Source organism: Marmota monax, unplaced genomic scaffold, assembly GCF_021218885.2.
Source record: "Marmota monax isolate L192 unplaced genomic scaffold, Marmota_monax_Labrador192_F-V1.1 WCK01_AAM20220418_F8-fsc00004, whole genome shotgun sequence".
Lineage (NCBI taxonomy): Eukaryota > Metazoa > Chordata > Mammalia > Rodentia > Sciuridae > Marmota > Marmota monax.
The window spans coordinates 25,082,508-25,097,037 of NW_026692881.1; the positions used below are offsets into that span (position 1 = coordinate 25,082,508).

A 14,530-nucleotide genomic window follows, 5' to 3' on the forward strand; every position below is an offset into this window, starting at 1 on the left:
ATTACAACAAATTTCTTGCCAGTGCATTTTCATTCAAATAATTATCTTGTTATCTTTTAAGGCTACTACTGGTTATTTAGTTATGCTTTTAAGATGTTTTTACAATGGGAAAATCATGCAGCTACTGAATCTCAATCTTAAGATTGAATAATCTCTAATAAAAATTTTAAAAGATGTTTTGTTACAATGGTAAAAGATGAATAATAGTATACTTCAAAATTTTTTATTTCTAAGTTTTCAGGTTTAAGTAGCCTTTTCTCTATGCCTGTTTTGGGGTCTGGAGGAAGGAAAAGAATGCTACTTCTTACCGCCATCCTAAAAGTCTCAATTTACTAATGAAATTAAAATTTGTGAAATAAAAACTTCAATTTTTCCCCTTGTGCAAAAATTTGTGAATACCCCATACATAGCACAAGCCAATAAAATAAAACTAGGCAATCCTTAGTATCCAACTCTTAATGTCTAATGGAAGGAATACTTAGGATTTACTGAAACCTTTATCCCATAATCAAAATTCTTTTTAGTGGCAATTCTGTGTGCAAGTTTGAGGCATGTTAAAGCTAAAGACTTCATCTTCTTGTTAACACACCCTGGAGATTTTAAAAACACTTTATTTAATAAAAGTTAAACATACAAAACTGAAATTAACACACATTCTAAAAATCATCTCCCATTAATAGGAAGACCCTTTTCTATGCATGTATTTGGCTTTAACTCAACTCAGGATAACTGATGTCACACCAACAAATGCTGGCAACTTGATCTAGTTAATAAAAATTAAAAACTCAGCTACATGAACATAATATACAGGGAAATTATGGTCAGATTAATGCACAAGAAATACAAGAAATTTTAATGATGAAACATTCAGTACTCTTGTTCATTAATTTAGCCTTGGTTTTTTACAAAAATAGTATCTACACTGTATACAGGGCTATACATCAGCTTTTTGTTTTCCCATATAAACATTACACATCCAAAAATGGTACCACTAACCATATGTGAAAAACTGACAAAGGAAAAAGCAAACATACAAAACCACAAAACACCAAAAAAAAACACCTTAGAAAGGTAGCTCATCCTAACATGGTTTCTTACATAAAACTAACTCAGTGAATAAAAGTAAAATCTAGATCAATTTTGAAGAGATGGCGTACAGGCTTAGAAAACAAGTTATTGAAGGAAAAAAACCTCAAACAAACTTTACCATTTACAAATTAACCCATATTTTGGCTTGTCTGGTTAAGAGCTCAGTTTTAAAGTTGAAGACAAAGGGGGAAAACCCCAAAAAGATCTCCTTAGCAAGTTGGTGTTTTGTCTTGATGTTCCAAATGAATTGCTAGAATATGTGTCAAGTTCAAAGTGTTTGAAAATTAAAATTATGACTTACAAAAAGTTTACACCATCAAGTGGGGGGCCTGATATTAGGAAGATCAACAATTCATTTTAAGTGCTGATTTAAGCAGCATCTATCTAGAAAAGTTGCCTTATTCAACAAACTCTGAGGGAACTGTGGTAGTATAAATGAAAAGTTAAATGAATAGCAGTTATCAAATGCAATTTCTTCAAGTTTCATTCTATTGAAGTCAAACAATGACAACAATGATATCTTCCTTACTCATCTAACAAATAATTTACCTTTAGAAAAATATAAGGATAAAAAGGTAAATGTAAAGCCCTGCAGAGATGAAATCCAACAGTTTTTCTGATTATTGAGGCATCAAATGCCTGACATTGTATTTAGAGGTATCTTGATACTGTGTCATAGGTTTATCAGCAATTCCACAAGTTCCTACTCCAACTTTGCCAGTAACACTCTCAGGTGAAGCAAAAATACTCCTCTTTACCTAAGGGAAAGAACAGAAACCATTTCTGATTAGTTTTGGGAAAAAAGTAAATTTTAAACTTTAGTATTAAAACAGTCTAGCTTCAATATTTTAAAAAAGAAAAGCTCATTGCTTTTGTTTGCTAGTGTCAAAATTCACTAAACAGAAGCCATTTATTCTAACTTATAACATGTGGAAATTATCACTACACACTACAAACACTCATAACACTTGGACATTTACCTGTCTCCAGATTATAGTTTGCAGTCTCAAATCTAACCCTAATTTACAATATGAGTCTTCAGTTCTAGCATAACTACAACTCTGACTATATTGAAGTTTATAGCAGTGTCTATTGGATATCTAAATTATGAAATCCCTTGCCCTTTGTTAAGTCATAAAATGAACATCTTTATGAAAAGGAAGTACTATTTTTCCAGAAATCATGTCTACCAATGGAGGTGACTAAACAAAAAACAAAGATGTGTACAATAGCCAGGTTATCCTGACTGTGAACTTCCATGGATGTTATGAGTATATTTTACCTAACTCAGAAAGTTAACCAACGGAACTTAAAAGCTTTTTTTAAATAAGATCTAACAGCAATGCACATAAAGACATGTTATAAAGCAGAGTTCAGCACACTGTCCCTAAATGGTATGTAAAGCAGCAAATAATTTTTCAAATTTGTCATTCCTAACATAAACTCTCATGAATAATGTTTTTATTGTAGAGACAGTGGCTAATAAGAGACATTTTTCAAAAAGCAAAATTGAGGAATGGCAATGATTTTGATTATAATAGTTTCAAAAATCTATGTACCTCCTTTTTCATTTTAAACATTTTAGTGACAATTGCATTTTTCAGATTTGCAAAGTGTGATGAATAGATTTACCAACCTGGCCTTTTTTGTTTTTAGAATAGGCTCTGTTGTTGAATTGTTGCCATTTCACCTTCTGGTCCTCTCTTTCCTGTTCAAGTTCTTTTATTCTCTGTGCTTTTTTCAAAGCTTTCTTCTTTTTGTATTCACGCTGCTGGGCAATCATTTCCTTTCTGTGTGGTAAAAACAGCTAAATGTCAACTATTAAGATTTAAAAGATGACCTCCTTGTGAACCTTAGACGCGGCACGGCACACACACAAAAAAAATCCAATAAACTTACACATACTTCTCTCCATGAATAAAAGCACTGAATCATTAAAATCAATGCCAATCACCTGGCACTAGTATACAAATTGTTTTTTTTTTTAAAAAAGTATCCTTAAAAGCTTTCATACGTAATCTCTCACAAATATAAATCAAATATTTCAGCTAAGCCTTTTAAAAAAGTATTTTTTACTGGTGCAATATCATTATATATAATAGTGGTATTCATTATGCTGTATTCATACATGCACTTAACTATATATTTGACCTTTTTTGGGGGGTACTGGGGATTAATCCAGGGGATATTTAACCACTGAGCCAAATTCCAAGCCCCTTTTTATTTTTTGAAACAGGGTCTTGCTAAGTTGGTAATGCTGGCCTCAAACTTGCCTCCTACCTTAGCTTCCAACTTGCCAGGATTATAGGCGTGTACCACAAGCCTGGCACTTTTTATTTCACTTTTATATAGCTTCTATCAGTTGTGTTTTAGAAACATGTTAAATTTCAAATAATTAGCTGCCTACAAATCAATTCCCAAATAGACATAGAAGTATAATGCAGAGCATTTGAAAAAGTGTATGAATGGACTGAATACAGATAAAACTATTTCACCCAGAAGAATGCAGCAGCACAAGGGAAATCATAGTTTTTTTTTTTAATTGTAGGTGGACACCTTTATTTTTTAAAATTTATTTCTATGTGGTGCTGAGGATTGAACCCAGTGCCTCATGTGTGCTAGGCAAGTGCTCTACCACTGAGCTACAACCCCACCCTCACAGCTAACAATTGTTAAAAAAAAACAAAAAGCAAAAACATGGCGGCGGGGGTGGGGGGTGGTGTGTGTCAAAAATCCTACATAGGATTCTAAATAGGATTAGAGCTTAAAACTATCAATAATATGCACTCAGTTAAAACCAACCAAATGAAGGATGAAGAAAAAAATCTTTTAAGAGAGGCAATAAAATCTAGATCCCCATACTATATAATTGCCACCATGAAGCCAAGTATGGCTTTGTATACAGAAGCCAAAAAACTAAAATCAGAGATTACACACAGTTTTACAATCTGATTTTTCTTACTGGGGATGTTTATGTGTTATTTTAACAAGTGACAGAATTTTTCCAAATATATTTACGTTGTAACTTAAAAATTTGAAAACCCCACCTTCTAGTCCCAAGTTTTTACCACAGGTACCTTTCTGTTACCTCTACTGATAACTGCAGTGCCAGTACTTTATCTTTGTTCCCTTTGTAAGTATGTTCTATCCCTTCCTAATATCTTCACTTTATTATTAAAGTGCTTTGATTAAGTGTTCTCTTTGGATATAAACTCAGTATACTCAGAGGAAGCCTAAGTTGGTCTTCATTGTGATACAGCCTCAGCTCCTGGCTTATAAAAAATATAGTAGGAAGATGTCCTCAGTACAGTACGGTATCCTCCTAATATGGAATGCCCAAGAGGGAACCAATATGTCATCACTTAGGCATACACATAACAGACCATGCTGAGCCTGTGTCACTCCTAAATCTTTAGAACAATAATAGTATTCTAACTTCCTCACCCCAATTTAGGCTACATATAGCTTCCATTTGCAGATTACTTCAAGTACCCAAATGGGGAACATCTAAAATGCCAAAGTTACTTACTTTGACATGGGTTTATTCCCACTGTCCTCCTTTGCCTTCCTTCCTTCTTCTACAGGCTTCAGGTTCAACAGTGGAGTCACTTCAGCATTGCCATAACCAGCAAAGGTAATTGCAGCGGTGCCATTTTCTTCATCTATCTCCTCGATCTCCGCTTCGTAACACCTGTAAAGATATCATGGCTGTAAGCAGGTGAGTAAAGATTTAGTACTCAGCCTACAAGACTTATACTGCAGAGATTCAATTATTATATGTGATTAAAATGAAACTTCTGAAGTTAAATGGCCCTTCTGACAAAAATAATTCAAGAGTGGCTGGAGTTACACATCTGGTATTAAAAAAGAAGCCCTAATCAAAATATTGCCAAGAAAGTTTCTTAAACATATATCTATTCAATATGCTTTAGTTCAACTCTCTGAGAAAAAAATAAATTCTTATAGGAGTGATTTCAGTGTATGCACTTCACAGAAATCTGAGGTAATCTACCATTTGCTCAGTTTTCAACTTAAGGAGGAAATAATTTAGATTATTTCGGAAAACAACTATTTATTTTTCTCTCCTCTGGGATGTAAACCATTCTTCTCCCTCAAACTTAATCTAAAGCTAAACCTAAACTTCATTAATGGCAACCACCCAAAAACTGGCTCTGTAAATCACATTGCCTATATGGAAAGATTAAAATAGGGTAGTTCAAACTGAATAAAAAATCTTACCATTGTATTTTATTATTGCATGTTACAGTTAGAGGGCTTTTTTTTTTTTTTCTACACTTACTGTCCATCTTCACTCCAGATTGCCATACACTTGTCTCCGACTTTCCATGAATGAGTGGGCTGAGCAGAAGCAAAACTATCTGAACTTGCAAGAGTTTCTGATGGTTGAGTTGACAGGAGGTCTTTGGTTAGTTCTATAACTTCCTAAAAAAAGATGACAAAATCATAACATTAACATATTATCAATTACTTTCTTAGTTTTTGATAATAAATGCTATTTGGTTTGAGAGCTGATATAGTTTATAACACTAAGAAATATTGAGATTTACTCCATGTTGAAACTGAGATAATATTTTACATAAGTAGTGAAGCTGTGATTTAAGCCTAACAATCTTCATCTTAATCATAAATACTAATAAAAATAAAATAGACTTGAGCTTGTGCCATGCATTATTTCAAAGTGCTTATTAGTAAATAAATCTCTCTAAAGATGAGAAATACAGTATGAGGGATTGAATTAGATTTGAGGTCCCTTTTACTTCTATCATCATGTATACTTCATGCAACTGTTCTGTCTTCTAGGTATTACTTAGCAGTTTTATTACCTGTCTAGTCAATACCCCCCCATTCCCAAAACACTTGAAGCAGCCTTATTTGTGAACAAAAATATTCCTACTTCCACATATTTCTACTAAAACACTGTAGGCATATGTAAAAGAAACCAGTAGTCTTCCTATTCATTTATTATAAATCTCACGTCAACTGAGTAATAAGCACACATCAAGTTAATTTAAATATACCTTGATATTTATTAATCACACCAGCACAGCTTAATTTAAAAGGAAAAAAAAAAAAAAAAACAAAAAAACCTAACACAGGCAGGCAATGCCTCTGTGTGGCTAATAATTTTCTAATTCAGGCTCACATTTATTGGTTTCCTTCAAAGGTATGTTAGGGATGGTTCCAAAACATGAGAAATAGTACAAATTTATAGATTCTGCGGTCTACTGAATTTTTACTCTAACGAAAATCCAAGGTCTGTACCATTTTATCTGATTTATTTTAACATACTGCATACCTATTCCTCCACATTGTTTTATTTAAAATATTCTGTGTGTTTGGGGGAGAAAAACTGGCAAAATTAACTCTACTTAGTTTCTTCTGGCACACTCTTTGAGTTTTTGAAATAGTAATTCTGGTTCAGTAGCCAAGACAGTTAAATATTAGCTCTTTCCTAAAGTTTTTAAAACTTACTGGCTACTTTTGAAAAACTAATATTTGGGTCTTAAAAAAAAAAAAAAGAAAGAAATAGTAAGCCTTTGGAGAAAGGCTGATTTTGTGGATTAAAGAACTAGAAGAGTCAGACTTAAGTTGTAGATTTAGTACAGTAGCACCTCTAAGTTTTATTAGCTGCCAATAGTTATTTGAACACTTTTTTTTTCCTTTTGCATAGTCCCTAAAGATAGGACATGACGTTTTTTGGTGGTACTGGAGGTCTTGTGCATACTAAGTACTCTACCATTGAGCTATAGCACGCACCAGTCCTCAAATACCTTTCTCCCCACCTACTTGTAGATGGACACAATATCTTTATTTTATTTATTTTTATGTGATGCTGAGGATCAAACCCAGCGCTTCACACATGCCAGGCAAGTGCTCTGCCACTGAGCCATAACCCCAGCCTCTTGAATACTTTTTAATTAGACAGTCCTTTGCAAATAAAGCAAAGAAGTGCCACATAAAGTAGTACACAGAAGAGAGTAAATTACCCAGTCTTGTTTTTAGTTAACCCCTTTTAAAGCCAAGGATATAATCCAATAAACCTGACTCAAGAGCCTATAATACTTCTATCATTAAATACTTCCACATCCTCCTATGGATGGTTTAACCATTGAAGCTCAAACACAAATTTTTCATTTGTACATCTCATAGTTAAAACTCTATTATCTTTTCAGACAGAACATTTTCCCACTATACTCATAAGAAAAGATATTTTTAAAGAAAATGGTCCTAAAAAGCTGTGCATGTTCAGAGCTTTGCTCTGAAACGACCCCTTCTCAACAAAAACAAAATCCAGAGCATTTACCCCTAATGTCCTGTAACTGACTTTGCCATGGTTTTATATATACTTCCCAACAAACTATGAAGAGCTTTCTAATTTTTTGTTTTCTTCACATGTGCATATGGACGAAAGTATCAGAAAACTATTTCACGTATGAGGGGGTTCTTGAAGGTACATACCATTAATTACTTTTCCTCCCCCAAGTTTTGAAACTGCTCCTTCATTGACAGATGGGCAGCAGTTACAGTAATCGGCAATTCCAGGAAGCATCAGGTGTTGTGATCTACATATCAGCAGGTCAAAGGGGGTGCACTCAAGCACTCTGCTTACTGAAGGAAGGCGTTTCGGGGATGCAGAGAGCCACTGTAATATATGAGACAAGTGACTTGACCCCTGCCTCCTTTAGAACCAGTTTATTCAGCAAAACAGCCTAATAAATTGACTATTTTTGTGATTATCATACACTGCCTGGGGAGCTAATCAGCTGGCTAGCCCGAATTTTAATATACCTATTTTATCTTTTAAGTGAAAAGAAAGGCTGATAGAACTTCAGTAGATTAATTTGCTGCCTGCTGAATACTACTATGAAAGACAATAAAAGAGATAAATATGGAAACCTTATTGGAAAAATATGTCACTGAAAAAAGTTCAGAAAGAATGTTTTATCATAAATCAAAGGGCAAATAAATTAAGAATCAGGATATGATTCCATAAGAACACAAGAAATTAAAAACATATGATGATCCAAAAACATGAAAATGATAAAGCCAGAGACTTAATAATCAATCTGAACAAGCTTTTCATTAAAGGTGATAAGCAGTATTGAATACTAATGGCACAAGATACATTGCAGAAAGCAGAAAAGGGGGAAAAAAAACATTGCAGAACAGAAACTATAACTATAGTCTCAAAGAAGACAACAACTACTAGGTGGAAACATATATCCACACACCATTCAGAATTTTATCTAAATATTAAAAGATGCTTTCCATCTTTGAGTAGTTTCAGTTCAAAACAGGCTTCTATCTAATAATCAAAATCAAATTTTTTACTCATCATGAGAATAAAAAAAGTAACTCATCAAGACTGGTTAGTTAAAACATTCTGATTTATCACTATCTGAAGGATTAGCACTTAAACTTCTAAATCTGTGCCATTCCATATGTAGTCATTTAATTGAGTAAAATTAAAAATTCAGTCCCTCAATTACCCTAGCTGTATTTCAAATATTTAATAGCCATACGTGTCCAGTGGCTATGGTACTGAATATCAAACACAGAATATTTCCACGATCACAGAAAGGTCTACTGGACAGTGCTGTTCTAAATAGTTACACAATATTTTTATTGTCTTTTTGTTTTTGAGAAAGGGCCTTTCAATGTTTCCCAGAATGCCCTCAAACTACTGGGCTCAAGTGATTCTCCTGCTTCAGGCTTCTGAGTAGATCAAACTACAGGCCTATAGCACCACCAGGTCAGCATAGAAAAGATATATTTTATAAAAAAACAATTCCCAAGTCATTAACCGAACCCTAGATAAGTTTTTTATGTACTCACTACAATGTCTACTATAGTGGTTTCTCCCTACAGTATCTACTGCTATAAACTGTGTCATATTAAGACAGTTGTGCCCAGAGCCTAAAAGATAATTTACTCTAGAAATATTAAAAAGACCTGATAATAATCCTGTTTTAAACTCCACTCCCAATTCCCCTTCCACCAGTTCCACATCTCTCCTCCCATTGCCCAGGAAGCAAGGTACAATACAACATTGCACACAATGTTTTCTTTTCTTCAAAGAAAAAAGGACTGCTTTTAAGTTGGTAAAGTAGACTGAGCATCTCTTTGAGGCAAGGAAAAAAAAAAAAAAACAATACTTGAAGTCGAAAAGAGGTCGGTTTGCTTTTGTTATATCTGCAATGCATACTCACAGAACACGTGAGTAATTCACTGAATGGACAGGAGCAAACCATCAGGTTATTTTTACATAAGGGCCTTGAAGTAGGCCCTACAATCCACAGGCCTGGCTTCTATGAAGGATTCTGTTTGAACTGAAATTATTCCAGATATTTTCTATGTTTTTTAAAACAACATACACTTGCAAGTTTATCCTAAATCTAGAACTGAATTTGAAAATATTCATTCATTTTATGCCTGGATAACCTCTTTCAGAATCTAAAACCTAGACCCCAATTCAGAAAAGTTTCACTCATTTTCAGTTATAAAATCCCTAAAATTTAAGATTTAGTGGGTAACAGGATGATAAAGGGACAGATTAATTAGACAGGATATAGAACCAGTACAGAGATCATCTAATCAAAACCCCCTGAAAACTTTAAAAAATCAGGTTCAGAATTTTAAGGAAGTTCTTAAGATGAAAAGTTATAATACTAGTATTTACAAATTACATATGGTACTTTTCTTAACCTGGTGTCCTGAGAAACAACAGTATTTACTATCATGTTTTTATGTTTATCTTGAAACCCACTGCAGGTTTAAAAATGTTATACTTACTGAACTATCCCATAATAAATTAAGATCTCAACTTGACAAAGGTCAAAACTACACTATAAAATCTAGTCTTAAGTTCAAACACCTAACTAACATTAATACCAAAAACATGTATCTCTTTGGGATATCTTAATGATGTGTTTTTAATATAAGGTGTAACCCACTAGCAATGAAATAAAAAGTTATTAAATGTTTCACTCTCAATATTATATCACTAAAAAAGTTTTAATCTGATTATATTTTCTTTTTTTTTAAATCTTAAGTTACCTTTTGAACTCAATTTCTTTGCCAAAACTTGAAAAATAAAAGCAAATTCCTTTGTAAAGTTTCTTCTGTTGAAAGTCTGACACTTTCAAAATCAACTAATTTTTAAGAAATCCTATGAGCACACAAGATTTACCTAATTAAAAACAATGTTTATTCTTTTTGATGCATATAAATTGAGGAAGTAACCATATTTCTCTACAAGCCTCAGTGCCTACACATATGTGTACACACATAGGAGGGGAACCTGCTCCAAGGGTGTTTTGAGTACCTATGGATTCTAAAAAAATAGATCAATTGAAAGCCATAGAAATTTTTTTCCAAGCAATGTTAACTACAATTGTTCACTCGTACTTACTTGTAAATCTTTCTTCAATTTTAGCAAATCTTCATTTTCTCCATTTCCAGATAATGCAGCTTCTACTTGCTGGAGTTGAGCTTTGTAGCTTGCCAGCTGTTTTGCTAGATCCTCTGACATCTGGGGAAAATAAAGAGGTTAAGACCATGAAAACTAAGTCAAATATCAAAGCACAAAAAATATTTCCTTAACCTGCCTGAATCAACCAGGCAGAAAGAATGTTTTATCATAAACTACTCCTGCAGCTTATATTTATCACCATTATTTTTACTTTTACTTTAGACTTGAGCTAAATCACAAACTTCAAGGTAACATATTCTGAAGAATACAGAACATGTCAGTTCAATTCCATTTAAAAAGGTTGAAAAAGCATGGGATAAGAAGAAAAACTTCTTTAATTTTCTTAACTTATTATAGGAAAGCACTGTGATCAGCTCAATAATTAAGGTTATTATCATATCTTTAAGCATGAAAGAATACATCCACGGCGAAATAAAACTGATTCCAAGTTATCTACACAAATAACTCTCTTTATTTGAACAAATCAATTAAGCATGTATGTAGAAGTTCTTCTCCAGAATAAAAATCTTTCACTCAGTCAACTTAAATTTGCAGTTGTCGATTCATTTTCTTAAGTAGCAACACAAATACTCCGCTGGGCTGAGGATGTAGCTCAGCGCTAGAGCATGCACAAGGCCCTAGGTTCGATCCCCAGCGCTTCAAAACAAAAACAAAAATACTCTCGCATGTAGGCATTCCCAGAAACGCTGCCATTTGCCAAACGTAGCTCGCACATTCTCCAGCAAACAAGATATGAATGAACCCTTCCTTGATGATTTGTAAGCAATCGTATGGGGCTTTCTTAAATTCTCGTCCAGCGAAAGCCTGGAATCTGGAAAGACCCTAAAGGGTTAAAGCAAGCCAGGCAGCTCTTGTGCCAGTCACCCAACACCTTTAAGCCCGCCACAACTTTGTCGATTGTTTCAGGCCTGGAAACCTAAACATCGGCTGTCCGAGGCTTTGCAGAACCGCGCGGGCGTCCCTACCCGACCCGACGGCCGCCCCAGTCCGGCCGTGTTCGCCCTTTCGCACAGAGGCCCCAACGCAGGCCGGGCCGCTCACGATCAACTCTGGGTGGGAGAGGAGCTGGGGCTCCTACCCGACAGCCCACGCCCAGACCTCTCTTGTGAGGCTGGCTCCTCGGTCTCGGGCCTCTGCTCTAACTCTGGGGAGACCAAGGCCCGGCGAGGCCTGACGCTCCCTCACAGGATTTGTTACCTTGTGTGGGGTTGGGGATGGGGCGGCGGGAAGGGGTCGGGGAAATGAGCCCGGTGGCGGCGGTGGCGGCAGAGGCAGTAGCAGTAGGAAAAAAATCTTCGCGACGACAACAGGGCAACCCGGTCTCTAAAGGAAGAACTCCGTCGGTGGCGAGGGGGAGGGGAAGGAAAACCGGGCGCTGGAAGGAGGAAAAGACAAGGCAAACGAAGTCTCGCGAGATATGAAAAAACATCGCGAGATGTCACTCGACTCACATGATTCCTGGCGCCCTCTAGACGGTCAAGCTTGCTCTCGCTAGGGAGGTGAAGTAGGCGGGGCTTAATAGGAAGGAAATGGCGTAACCGGGCTGCGCCGGGCGCAGTGTATAGGATCTTCATACGTAAGTTCCGGCTTTAAGTGGGTAGTCATTGGATATTCATCGTGAAGCGTGTTCTGTTAGGCTCTTTCTGACTGCCTTCTTAAGCTAGCTATGGTGGAATTTAATGCAGCTTTTATACTAGTGGTTAGTTTTCAGAGTGTAGTCCCTGAGTCCGCAGCATCAGCATCGCCTGGGACTTTAGTGGAAATGCAAATTTTTAAGTCCAGCCCGAGACCTCTGGAATTCAGAAACTCTGCCAGTAGACTCGCAGTCTGTTTGAATTAGCTGTCCAGGTGATAATGATGTCCACTGAAGTTTGAGAACCTCTACATTGTGTAATAATAAATTCCTTAATAGGAAGAGAAAGTTAATTGTGGCAAAAACTATTGAGAAGAGGTTGATTTATTTAAAATCCGTTTAACCTATTTGTTGTTAATTATCTTGCCTAATAGAGAACAATCTCGGGTTATAGTCTTGAGTGATAAGTAGACTGGTATTAGACTTCCATTTATGTCCAAAAAGAAATGCTCATTAAATGTGCATGTTTGCAATAATACAATATATGTGAGTTCTGACGCACAAACCTATCTAAGGTTTGGAATGGAGGCCAAATGTTTTCATTATCTTTTTTACTGTTTCCCCTTTTTCCTCCTCTATCTTCCCCTCCTCTTCCCCCTCCTCTTTTCCCACCATATTTATATAATTTTATTTCATTTCTTTAAAAAAAAGATAAAAACTTGAAACTAAAGCTATCCAAATATCTACCTCCCTGGGGGATTAACTAAGAAGACCCTTCTCTCAGTTCCTCCTCTTGAATTTGTGCAACATCTTGCTTTAGTTCCTTGCTTTCTTTTGAAGGAGCTCCATTTTTGTCTACACACACACACATTCCATACAGTAAGTTAGATAACCATGGAGAAGAAAATCAGGACAGGTATGTGAGTGTGATTGGGATGGAAGTCAACTTGCAAGTGTGAAAATACTGCAGAGGGCAGCAGTATGTAGTTCTAATTAAGAAGACAAACCAAAAAAGATGTACATTTCCTTAAATAGAGATTGATTTGAAATAAAATGTAATTTTTGACAACGGTTCTTATCCTAATTTTGCATTTTAAGAACTGATGCTAAAACGTGTGAAAAATCTCTCAAATGAGAAGTCTCCCTGAACCTTCTAAATCAGAAAATAGGGAAATATTTATTATAAATTCCAACATAGATTTCTATACCATCTTGGCAGTTTTGTTTTCAGTATTATTTTTAATTCTCAAACTAGGTAATATTGATTTATAAAGAAAAGCTACATTGAATTTTAATTATCACTAAGATATGATAGCAGTTGTATGTACCAGACACCATTCTGAACACTTTACATGTATTCAACTTTTTCAGTTCTGTGTGGTGTTATTATAAGCTTTGATGAAAAGTGATACTTCAGATAGGCTTTCTGACTTACCACCTTTGAAGTGTCAAAATCTACCATGTCTGATTTTTCTTAAAACACTCACTTAAATGTAATCATGTTTATTATTCAAAAAGAGCAGTATCTTAGCATGCATGAGGCCCTGGATTCAATCCTAGAACAGCAAAAACAAAGAGCAGTATGTAAACCTCCAGTTCTTTATTTCATTGAAACCCAGTGAGTAAATAAAATGTAAAGTCTCCAAATTGCCATCAGATTATATAACTATTTTCCTTCACATCTAAAGAAAACTGAAGGACTACTAAATAAAATAGAAGTATAGCTGCTGCCTTAGGAAAAACTCCACCCACCATAGGACAAAGAGAAAACAATAAACAAAATGTGTTGGTCAAATGAGATACTGCATTATTTCACTTTTATTGTATCCTACCTGATTAAAAGTAGCCTCAGATTTTCCCGCAAATTTCCTATTTCCACAAATGCCTAAGTTGCATTAGAAATGTGCACAGTATTAACACTTGCTTATATATTTTTTGCTTTCTTTAGTCATAAAAGGTTTCAAATGTTTGCATGGAAATTTGCTACTGGGTGAACTATTTGCTTTTTTGTGTTTGAGTGTTTTAGGGTACATGGCATTTAATACATATATTCTGGGATGATACTTAGATGGCATCATACTTTAAAGGCTTAGATAGATATTGGTAAGTGCAGATGATTAGATATTCATAGGTTGTAGCAGTCCATTTAAATTTGCTGGTCTTAGGATGTACATTTCCAGCCATTTTGTTTTTTCTCTATCACTAAATAACAGAAAACAATCACAAAGGAATAGAAAACATGCCACTAAAAATAGAAAAGGATTTCATCAGTTTGAAAAAGATGATAATCTAAAGCTTTACAAGGATCAGAAATCACTGTTATTCAAAATTCTTTAGACCTATTCAGAAGTGTT

General features: G+C 35.0%; 1 protein-coding gene across 2 annotated transcripts; it reads right to left on the minus strand.

Annotated features, from left to right (window-relative positions):
• Window positions 1–593: 593 nt before the first annotated feature.
• Smndc1 (survival motor neuron domain containing 1) lies at window positions 594–12,000 on the minus strand. 2 transcript variants are annotated; one of them, XM_046449719.1, is made up of 6 exons: window positions 11,801–12,000; window positions 10,523–10,642; window positions 5,390–5,532; window positions 4,619–4,780; window positions 2,726–2,879; window positions 594–1,847 (listed from the first exon to the last, which is right to left on the minus strand). In XM_046449719.1, the coding sequence occupies exons 2-6, from the start codon at window positions 10,640–10,642 to the stop codon at window positions 1,710–1,712; spliced, it is 717 nt and encodes a 238-aa protein (XP_046305675.1). In that variant the 5' UTR covers window positions 11,801–12,000; the 3' UTR covers window positions 594–1,709. The 2 variants fall into 2 exon arrangements, with proteins under 2 accessions (XP_046305675.1, XP_046305676.1); XM_046449720.2 differs by lacking the exon at window positions 11,801–12,000 and adding an exon at window positions 7,570–7,753.
• Between the last annotated feature and the right edge of the window lie 2,530 nt (window positions 12,001–14,530).

Bases quoted from the DNA above. Each gene is read 5' to 3' on its own strand.
- Smndc1 (XM_046449719.1), bottom strand. From the start codon at position 10,642: ATGTCAGAGGATCTAGCAAAACAGCTGGCAAGCTACAAAGCTCAACTC. The intron at 2,880-4,618 runs GTAAGTAACTTT...TTTACCACACAG, and splicing joins GGGAATAAACCCATGTCAAA to AAAGGAAATGATTGCCCAGC. The intron at 1,848-2,725 runs GTTGGTAAATCT...TCTTTCCCTTAG, and splicing joins CTAAAAACAAAAAAGGCCAG to GTAAAGAGGAGTATTTTTGC.